This window comes from Cynocephalus volans, chromosome 11, assembly GCF_027409185.1.
Source record: "Cynocephalus volans isolate mCynVol1 chromosome 11, mCynVol1.pri, whole genome shotgun sequence".
NCBI lineage: Eukaryota > Metazoa > Chordata > Mammalia > Dermoptera > Cynocephalidae > Cynocephalus > Cynocephalus volans.
This window is the reverse complement of record NC_084470.1, coordinates 9252103-9262915: the sequence shown is the minus strand read 5'-3', so window position 1 is coordinate 9262915 and position 10813 is coordinate 9252103. Positions and strand designations below refer to the sequence as shown.

General features: G+C 44.0%; 1 protein-coding gene across 2 annotated transcripts; it reads left to right on the top strand.

Moving 5' to 3' along the window:
- The first annotated feature begins 6407 nt into the window (after window positions 1-6407).
- On the top strand, window positions 6408-10449 carry YAE1 (YAE1 maturation factor of ABCE1). 2 transcript variants are annotated; one of them, XM_063115138.1, is made up of 4 exons: window positions 6408-6561; window positions 7235-7356; window positions 9124-9169; window positions 9877-10007. In XM_063115138.1, exons 1-4 carry the CDS (start codon window positions 6433-6435, stop codon window positions 9904-9906), a joined length of 327 nt encoding a protein of 108 aa, XP_062971208.1. In that variant the 5' UTR covers window positions 6408-6432; the 3' UTR covers window positions 9907-10007. The 2 variants fall into 2 exon arrangements, with proteins under 2 accessions (XP_062971208.1, XP_062971206.1); XM_063115136.1 differs by lacking the exon at window positions 9124-9169 and having other exon boundaries at window positions 9877-10449.
- Window positions 10450-10813: the final 364 nt, after the last annotated feature.

Here is a 10813-nt window from a genome sequence, read left to right as displayed (position 1 = left end):
CCCCAAGCAGTCCCAGAACAGGAACCTAATTGGGATTATAACACAGCCCAGGGAATCCAGGCTCGAGACCGTTTTGCCTCTTGCTTAATAATTGGCCTCAAAAAATCAGCTCGCAAGGTCGTCAATTTCCAAAAATTCAAGAAATCGTCCAAAAAAAGGAGGAAACTCCCTCCGAGTTCCTCAATAGATTCAGAAGACGGCTGGCATGTCCTTATGACCTATTTCCTGGCCCAATCCTACCCCGACATTAAAACTAAACTTAAAAAATTAGAGCAGGGTCCTGCAACCCCTCAGACCGAAATCCTGTCAGTGGCCTTCAAGGTTTTTCATAATCGGGAGGAGGAAAAAGAACGTCAAAAACAAAAGGCCGACCACGCCAACTTCCAGATGTTGGCCCGGCTTATCAAACCCCCTGGGCGCCCTCCCACAGCCTCCACCTCTAAGCCTCCACCTGGAGCCTGCTTTAAATGTGGGAGGGAAGGACATTGGGCCAAGGCTTGCCCCACCCCCAGGCCACCCACCACTCCTTGTCCAAAATGCAAAAAGAAGGGACATTGGGGATCTGATTGCCCCCTCGCCCGAAGGGGTGAGGGACCAACTGCCCCACAGTCCCCCAAACCGTGGACACCACTTATGGTGGGCCTCTCTGAGGAGGACTGATGGAGCCTTGGGCCCTTCCCGACCATCTCTATAACAAAGCAGGAGCTCAGGGTATCCATGGTTGTGGATGGCCACCCAATATCTTTCCTCCTGGACAATGGAGCCATCTTTTTGGTCTTAAGGGAATATAAAGGCCCCACCACCTCCAGCAGCTCTCCTATAGTCAGGGTAGGAGGCAAACAAATCTTTCCCCCAAAAACCCCTGTTTTAACCTGCTGCCTTCAAGGCACTCAATCCGTTTTCTCCCATTCCTTTCTAGTCATGCCACAATGCCCCGTCCCCTTGTTGGGTTGGGACATTCTATCACGGCTTCAAGTCTCCATTACTTTGCCCCTGTCCTCTTCCTCTTCCCCCGTTTCCTTCCTCCTAGCGCTAGTTCAAGCCCAAGATCCTACTAATTCCACCTCTCCAAAGAAGTCCTTACCCATGCTAATGCACCCTGTTAATCCCACAGTTTGGGACACTGCCAGCCCCGCTCTGGCCCAGTGTTCCCCTGTACACATAAAACTAAAAGACCCCTCCAAATATATTTGTCAGACTCAGTATCCATTAACCACAACAGCCCTCCTCGGGTTAAGCCCCATCATTCAGGACCTATTAAAAAAGGGGTATCTCTGTCCCACTCGCTCCCCTTTCAATACTCCCATACTCGCTGTAAAAAAACCTAATGGCGCCTTTCATCTCTATAACATGAGTAAGGGTCCTCCTGAAGAACCTTTGCTCTCCTCACCTCAGTGCCCTTTTCTCAAGCTTCGATAGGCCCTTCTAACAGCCCCTGCACTTCATCTCCCTGATCTAACTAAACCTTTTTTCCTCTATGTTCATGAAAATACGGGACAAGCTCTGGGCGTTCTAGGACAGAATTACAGCCCCTCCTTTGCCCCCGTAGCATACCTATCAAAACAATTGGACCCCACTGTACAAGGCTGGGCACCCTGTTTAAGAGCCCTGGCAGCAGGGCAGTTACTGCATAAGGAGGCATCCAAATTAACATTTGGGGCACCTCTCATCATTCTCTCACCACATCACCTTCTCCAATCCCTCCCACCTTCCAGAATCCTAACCCTCCTATCCTCGTTTCTGGAAAATCCTGCCCTATCCTTCAATACCCGCCCACCCCTAAACCTGGCTACCCTACTGCCTATACCAGATTCCCCCAACACCCCTTTGCACAGCTGTGTAGAAAGCCTTCAGAATTTCATACCTTACCGCTCTTCCATCACTGAGGGGCCCCTGTCTCACGCTGATCTCGCATGGTTCACAGATGGGTCCTCATTCAAGGAAGGAAACACTCATTACACAGGTTATGCCATAGTCTCCCTTGATTCGGTTATAGAAGCCCAACCTTTACCCAAAGGTACTACCAACCAGTAGGCCGAACTTATCGCTGCCATGCGAGCCTGCATTCTAGCTGAAGGAAAAACTCTTATACACTGACTCCAAATATGTCTTTCATATACTTCTCTCTCATGCCGCCATATGGAAAGAACGCGGTCTGCTTAACACCAAGGGTAACACAATCACCAACTCAGCTTTAATCTCCACATTAATTGAGGCATCCCATTTACCTTGTAAATTAGGAGTCATTCATTGCAGATCCCACCAGAGGGACGATTCCCCAATCACTTGCGGGAATTGTAAGGCTGACCTCACCGCACACAGCACGGCACCCACAGACACAAAACCAACTTCCCATTCTTCCATACGGCTCCCAAGGTTCACAGACACCCTCTCAGCCTCAACCGCCTAATGATGATAAGTCCTCTCTCTTTCGCTTGTTCCATGACCTGTTTCACTCTAGCCCCCAAGCTTTATCCCAGTTTTTACAAGCCTTCTTCTCAGTCACCCCATCTGACAAAGTCCTCTTACAAAAAATTTCCTCCTCATGCACAATCTGCCAGCGTACCAATCCTAACACCCCTCTCAAACCTGGGCCATACCCCTTCCACCAGGCCAGAGGTCTCACACCTGTGGCCAACTGGCAAGTCGATTTTACACACATGCCTTCCGTCCGGCACCTCAAATACCTCTTGGTGTTTGTTGATACCTTTTCAGGATGGGTAGAGGCATTCCCATGATCCAATAAAAAGGCCTCCTCCATAGCCCAGACTCTTCTTTCCCAAATCATCCCACGATTTGGGATGCCCACTTCCATTCAATCTGACAATGGACTTGAATTTACCGCCCAGGTAATACAGAAACTCTCCCAGTCACTCTCTCTCCCCTGGCACTTACATTGCCCTTACCAACCTCAGGCATCCAGAAAGGTAGAGAGAACCAACAGAACCTTAAAGAACATACTAACTAAATTGTCTCTGGAATTGCACCTTGATTGGGTCCGTCTTCTACCTCTCGCTCTACTCAAGACCAGAGCTCTCCCAAAAAGGCCCTCCAATCTTTCCCCTTTTGAAGTCATGTATGGTAGGCCCTTCCTACCCCCGGGGATCACAGCAACTGAAGGACCCATACCACCCACCATGGCCTTACCCTTGCTCTCCCACCTTTGCACCGAGCTATGGAAGTACCAGGACTGGCTACTTCCAGATCTGTCACTTTCCAAAAATAACCTTTCACTCAGCGCAGGCCAATTAGTATTCTACACTTCCCTGGAACCTAAAATCCCCCTAACCCCTAAGTGGGAAGGCACATGTCCTGTCATCCTTTGCACTCCAACTGCTGCTAAACTTGCCCTGCCAGGTAATCATGTTACTCCATGGATTCATATTTCCAGGCTGAAGCCTTACACTCAGGATCCACCCTCGGCCACCGAGAACTCCAATAACAAGCTGCAAAAGAACTTAACACACCATTCTTTTAAGTGTATCCCTCATCCTACCGACCCCTTTCAAACTCCGCCTATCCCGGACCTCAGCCTTACCCCCAACTCCAGAGACATGAACCTTCTCCTTGGCCTTCTCCTGTTCTTTTCATTTCACCCAGGGAGCTTTCAGGCCCCTCTGCTAGCTCCCCAGGGTCACCCATTTACACCTGGCAACAGATCATTTCTGAAACACTCATCTTTCTCTCTCTCTCCCGGAAATTGTTTTCTCTCATGCGACTGCTCCTGGCGGCCGTCCCCTTAAACGCTTCCCTTCCTCAACCATTTATAACCACACCTTCGCCCCACCAGCCTCTTTCTTCTGGTGCAATGGAACCTTCTCTACCTCCATCCTGCCTAATCTTACTGCCCCATGCCTTCTTGTCACCATCGTCCCTCAACTCACTCTGTACACCAGTTCAGAACTGTTCCATCTTCTTCATCCCCCCTCAAGGCAAAAAAGGGCCGCCTTCCTCCCGATCATGGTTGGTATTTCCCTAACAACATCAGCGGTCGGAGCCGGCCTGTCAGGAGGAGCCTTAGGACACAGTTTATGGGCGGTCGAAGACATAAGTGCTAGACTTGAAGGGGCTCTGACCTCCACTGCCGAATCTCTTTCCTCTCTACAGAGACAAATTACCTCTTTAGCTCAGGTCACCCTCCAAAACCGTAGAGCAGTAGACCTCCTCACCGCAGAAAAAGGAGGTACTTGCATCTTCCTTGGGGAAGAATGCTGTTATTATATCAACGAATCCGGTCTAGTAGAAACAAACATCATCAAACTCACCGACTTAGCTTCCAGCCTACGAACCACATCCAGTTCTGACCCCTTTTCTTCTTTTATCTTAAACCCTATCCTAACTTGGATTTGGCCCATTTTGGGACTTCTAATCATTATCCTCATAACCTGCCTTTTCTTGCCCTGCATCATTAGGTTTCTTCAAACCCAAGTGGGAAAAATCTCTAATCAGGACTTTAACCAGCTTTTGCTTAGAAACTACCAGCTTCTAGGTACCAATGAACCCCCCGCCTCATCTCGTGAGCACCTCAGCCGATGCTGAAGAGACACCACCTTACAGAGGAAACGCATTCCTACACGCCCTCGCCACTGACGCCTGGCTGCTCCCTCCAGTCTCCAACTACGAACAGTGGAACCAGTGCATATTCGACTTGTGGCTTCAAGGAACGTTTATGGACTTTTCCCCTTTTGAAATTACTTGTTTCTCCACCCTCCTTTGGGGTTTCATAATGGGTATTTATGTACCTTCCTCCCTTTGCCCCCCCACAATGCCCCAGTTCAGCAGGAAGTAGCTCGATGACTTCAACGTCCCCTTTCCTAAAACAAGAAAAAGGGAGGAATGTAAGAACCCAAATGCCCCAAGGGATCACACCCTGATCCAATCAGCCTTCCCTAAAAGCCCTATATATATGTGTGTGCACCGCCTAATAAACGAGCTCTCTCCAGTGGATCGTCAACTGGTGTCGACTCGTCCTTTCATATTTAATCTCCAATTTCTATATGGTTATTAGTCTCTTCATGTTTTATATTTCTTTGGTCAATTTTGCTAAAAAGTCATTTATATCTCCTCAGTCTTCAATGTGTTGCTCTTGAGTTTTAGTTATAATTTATAATATTTTAATTTTCTGCTGCATCAGTGGTTACCTCCTCTCTCGTCTGTATCTTGTTTAATTGTTGGGTTTTTTTTTTTTTTTCTGTTTTCTGTTTTCTAACATATCCAATTTGTCTGGAAGTTCTCCTTTTTTAAAATCAGGGTCATGGCTGGATTATCTATCTTACTGGTGTTGAAACAAAGGAATTGGATTTATTTATGGAAGTTGGAGGGGTTTCTATTTTATTCATTTCAATTGTTATCTTTGTTGCTTCCCTTACCACCATTGTGTTTCTAATTCATCTTAATACATTTTATACTTACCTGTGACATGCAAAACTCTCTCAGATTTAAACCTGTAACTTGTACCACCCATCCACTCCCATTCACAGACACACTCATATTCTTCTTTCTTTGCTTGTTTTTACCTTTGGTTCATGGCATTTAACATCTATAACCTTCTAACAAACTACATGGTTACTTATATATTGCTTATTGTTTATCCCCTTTCGATTCTACATCAATATGAGGTCCAAAGGAGCTGGGAACTTGTGTCTGTATTGTTCACTGATGTTCCCTAATAGCCTAAAACACAAGGTAGGTGTTGAAGAAAATAGGTTATAGTGGTCATTATCACATGACTTATTTTACCTACGCGAAGAGCAAAGCAGGAATACGCCTGGTGTCCGGTCATTCAAGAACGTCAACTCAACATGCACTGTGGTCAGAACGGTGCTGGTGCAGAGTGTGTATGAACAACACAAGTCCCCACCCTCACCAACCCCACAGTCTACTTTCAGGGCCTATGAGCAGGAAGGGAGGCAGTGAAGGATACCGTGAATCAATGACAAATGTATTGGTTTGACACATACACTCTATTTCCTATTGATCTCAAATATGTCGCAGTATCTAACTTCCACTGTATGGTCCCTGGCATCACGCTCCTAACAGTTCAAAAAGTCGGTTGTCAAGTCCCTGAACTGCACTGAGGAGGACTCTAAGAGACGGCGTCTCCGGGCAGGAATCGCCCATCAACGCAGCCACCGAGGCTGCGGCAGGGAGCGAAGGCCTGGCGCTGAGGGCCCGGCTGCCTTCCTAGAGGTCAAGGTCGTGCGGGCCGCGACGGAGGCAGTCGCCTCGCTCACAGCTAACGGCGCACGCGGACCTTCGTGTGCACTGAGGACGAAACTGCCACCACCAGCCACGGTCCCGGGGACACCCGGACACAGCGCCGCGCACGCGCAGCGTCCCCCAAGCCGCGAAGCCCCACCTTCGCCCCGCCCCTCGAGCCGGAAGGAGTTCCCGACGCTTCCGGTGGCTTGCGTCTCCCGGGTTGCCTCGGTGATGTCGTGGGTTCGAGCTGCTGCCTCAGTCCGGGGCCCTGGGAACGAGGGGGACGTGTTCGACGAGGAAGCGGACGAGTCGCTCCTGGTGCAGCGGGAATGGAGGAGTCAAATGCAGAGAAGAGTCAAAGTAGGTCCAGGGTGGTCCCAGCTGGCCCGGCGCGGCCCTCGTCACCCCTTGCCACCCGGTGCGGCCCGCGTCTTGCTGGCATTTCCCAGTGGGTCACTGGAAAGCGTGGGGAACGACAGGGCGCGTTCTTTGAGCGCCTGCGGGGCGCGTTAGAAGCTGGGGACTGACTAAATGAACTTCGTCCAGACTTTGAAGAGATTGCAGTTGGACGAGGATCACAGGGAGGGGTTGGGGAGGAACATACTTGAACTATCCTAATTAAGTCTGTTAAGGGACATGTACTCAGTTTACATGGGCTGCTTGAGTGGTGTGTGGGGAGCCTAAAGTCTGGAGTGGTGTTAATCAAGACGTATGGAAAAGGTGAATCTAAGAATGTGGTTAAGGGGCACTAGGAGAAAGAAATTATGGAATATGCTCGTATTAGGCTAGGTAAGGGAATATTAAAGTTGGCTTCTTTTTTAATTGTTAGGTAAATCAATAATAAACTTTTATGAGAAGCATCGTCTGCTTTGGTTCTGTGGCTGTGCTATACGATGTTCAAAAATACAGTAAAGGCCTTTTTCATCAGTTTTTTTTCTAAATTAGTTCTGTGCCTTCTAGAAAAGCCAACAACATATGGTTCACTTGGTGTTAGTCACAGCTGCAATTCTTCATTTATTTCACTTATTTTTAGGAAGGTTATAGAGATGGAATAGATGCTGGCAAAGCAGTTGCTCTTCAACAGGGCTTCAATCAAGGTTATAAGGAAGGTGCAGAAGTAATTATAAACTATGGACAACTCCGAGGAACACTGAGGTAATTTTAGAAACATAAAAGCAAGTCATTTTAACCTCAGTACTACTAGAGGATTTTTAGGGAAGTTCTGTGTAAAAATAAGATGTTTAAAATGGAGCGCTTTTCATGGTGTTAAATACACAATGCTGCAGAGCAGAGAATAATATTGCCTTCAAAAAGTCAAAAGTATTACCAGTTCATCCACTTTTATTGTGAGCCAGATGTTATCCTTTTTTGCAAAGAAATGGTAGGAAGATGTATGTTTTTTGCTACCTAAACTACCACCCATCTGTAGTTAAAAGATCTTCAGGTTTTGAATAAAGGTTTTAAAACATGGCAGAACACAATATGAGAGACCTTTAGACTAGAAGTACATGGTGAATATAGTTGGTAATACAAAGATGATTTCATTTACTTTAGTCCTGAACAATGAATACCTGTCAGGATGCCATAGCAGTAATGGCATGTATCATAGCCAAGTGGTCAAATGACACACTGGGCTAGGAGCATGACAGGCTTGTCCTCTTTCATGCTTTATACTTAAATTATCTTCTGTAGAGTAAAACATAAAATGCTTCAAAGAATCACTACTTTTTCAAAAGGGTAGAAGATAAAAGTTATCAAAACAAAAAAATTCGGTGGGTCCGAGTGCAGTGGTGCTTACAACTAATTGATCAAAACAAAAAAATTCATTGTGTTTGGGGTTTTACAAAATTCAACTGTCAGGAAGCAGAATTTATAGTGTTATCGTCAATAACAAACAGAGGCTCTCTAAAAGAAAACTGAGTATAATTGGGAATATAACATTGCAATGGGAATATGCATGGCATAGTAAACTAAGTCTGTATTCAGGAAAGTAAAGGAAGACAGTTTTAAAGGAAAAGTGGTGGAGGATTACATAATTGGGGATAGTTTTCCTTGGCTACAAGGATCAATAACAAGGGTGACACCAGTCCAAGTTTGGACAGACAGTTTCTGGCCACATGTCCTCACAAAAGCATTCTTTGTATAAGGTTGTGATGGCCTTTTTGATAATTTTTTTTATCAGGCATTCATGCATGAGAACGCTCCCTTCATGGCCTTCCCTGGCTGTTTGTCAGGTTTTTTGTGTTTTTCTTTTTACACAAACAATTCCCTTTGATTCTGGCAACTTTCACACTTCCCCCTTTTGATCAAAATCTTTCTCCGAAAGTGTCTCTGATCAGTCATCTTGTAGTTAGGTTTTAATGTGCCAAGGTGGATCTCCAGAGTTGCTGGCCTGGCCCCACATTGGACGCCATAGCAAACTATGTGTGTATTACCATTGCAGTGTTATATTTCCAGTTAAACTCATTTTTCTTTTAGAGAGCCGCTCTCTGTTCGTTATTTAGGTTAGCAATAGTCTACTGTGGTAGGAAAATGATCAAGTGTTCATCTTCACATCGTCAAGTCAAATTAACCTTTTATAAGCTTAGAAAGCTTATAATATATACTGCCGAATCTTTTATATCAGTTGATCCCATTTTTAAACATTACTTTTCATAATAACCATTGTTTTATGACATGATTATCTGAACAATCTGAAATTTCAAGAAAAAAAATTGTACATAGTAGAAAAGTAAAGAAAAATATTAAATCTATTAGGACTAGAAGAATTCTTATCTTTTTGAAGAAAATTGTTAGTAGCTCAGCAAACAATTTCTACGCTATAACAAACCTGGGAAAGAGAAATTTCTTCAAAACCTTTTTTCCCTCACCCTCAGTCTTGGTGGCAAGCAACCATTCATTGAGACTAACCTTAATTTCCAGGAGGGAGGACTCAGAGCTTAATTATGGATACGAACTAAATGGCGAGGTATGCGTCCGCTTAATTTATTTGCCAACCGTTAAATTTCCCTTAAAGCTGCAGTTGGGAATCTGCTCTAGTTTAGTGTTTCAGTAAAATATTTGCTTAGCCCAACAACCATGTTGTCAGTTACAAAAATGCTATATGTGAGGCTGGGGCTAGGCTAGTAAGTACTGAGCATCTTTTGAGTGCCGTGGCACTGTGGGAGATGCAGGATAAAATCCCTACCCACAGAGAATTTGTAGTTTAATTGAATTTAGGTAGCAAGCAGAATTTCTAAAACCAGACTTCTCAGGTAATTCTAATGTGCATCCAAGATTGGGAATGACTAGTGCAGAAGTTATTTGATGTCCTTAAAGAAAAATTACTCTTCTTTATCTTTGAAGTGTTTCCCTTTTTAACAGAAGTTACCTAGTCATAAGAAAAAACCTGAAGTCTGGAAAAGTAGATGTAAAACTATGAAGGAGGGGTTATAAATTATGAACAGTTTATATGATTAAGTCCAGTTGTTTAACTTGTATTGAAAGACAATATTCTTATTTGTTAAATCCTATTTTACCATCATTACTTTCCTGATTTTGACTTGCATTATTAACTTTGATCCATTTTTGTGTGATGTTATCTGGAAGAGAAACATGTTTAGCATCAAACATTCTAAAAAGCCTGTGATTGTTTAATTTGTTCTCTATTTAACTCTTGTTTATATTTTCGTTCAGTGCTTTGCTTTCCTGGTGTCACCTTCATGATAATCAAAGTTCAACTTTGATCAGTAAAATAAATAATCTTCTGGATGCAGTTGGCCAGTGTGAAGAGTATGTGCTCAAACATCTGAAATCAATCACTCCACAGCCCCATGCTGTAGATTTATTGGACTCCATTGAGGATATGGACCTTTGTCATGTAGTTCCAGCTGAGAAAAAGATTGAAACTAAAGATGAAAGACTCTGTGAAAATAATGCTGAGTTTAACAAAAACCACAGTAAGAGTCATAGTGGGGTAGATTCTTCATATTTAAAATGTTGTAGAACGCAGGAGCATGCACATTCTGAAAACCCAAGCCTCACTTGGATTTTAGAGCAGACAACCAGTTTAGTTAAACAGCTGGGAGTATCTGTAGATGTGTTACAGCACCTCAAACAACTATAAAAATTATCATCCTGATTCTAATGAAAATAATGTTCAGAACCTTTTTTGGAGCATTTTGTTGCCTAACAAGGTAACCAGGATTATCCTTCATGGAAGTTTAAAATGTCTTCAAAATTAACACTATTAAATATAATATAAGCCTTTTTTTCTTTGTCACTGGTAATTTTTGTGTAGTTTAAGATATCCTCAGAAATTCCAATTGTCATTGTCATTTTCAAATTCCTGATCGAAATCAAACGTCTTCACATTCATCAAAAGTGAACAAGGATTGAACGTATTTTGTAAGGAAGTAACCCTGCTTTCTGCTTTTATCACCATCAAGTGGTCAGAACCTAATTAGACCAGAGTTACCAAAAATAACCTAATGGCTAACATAAATATAGATAGACATGCAGATGTAGATATATATACAGAGATATGTAGATATATAGATATACTTTGAAATTAAGAGACTAGAAGTGTGAGAAACTGAAGCAATGTTTATACTGTTTAAATTATTAAAAGCAA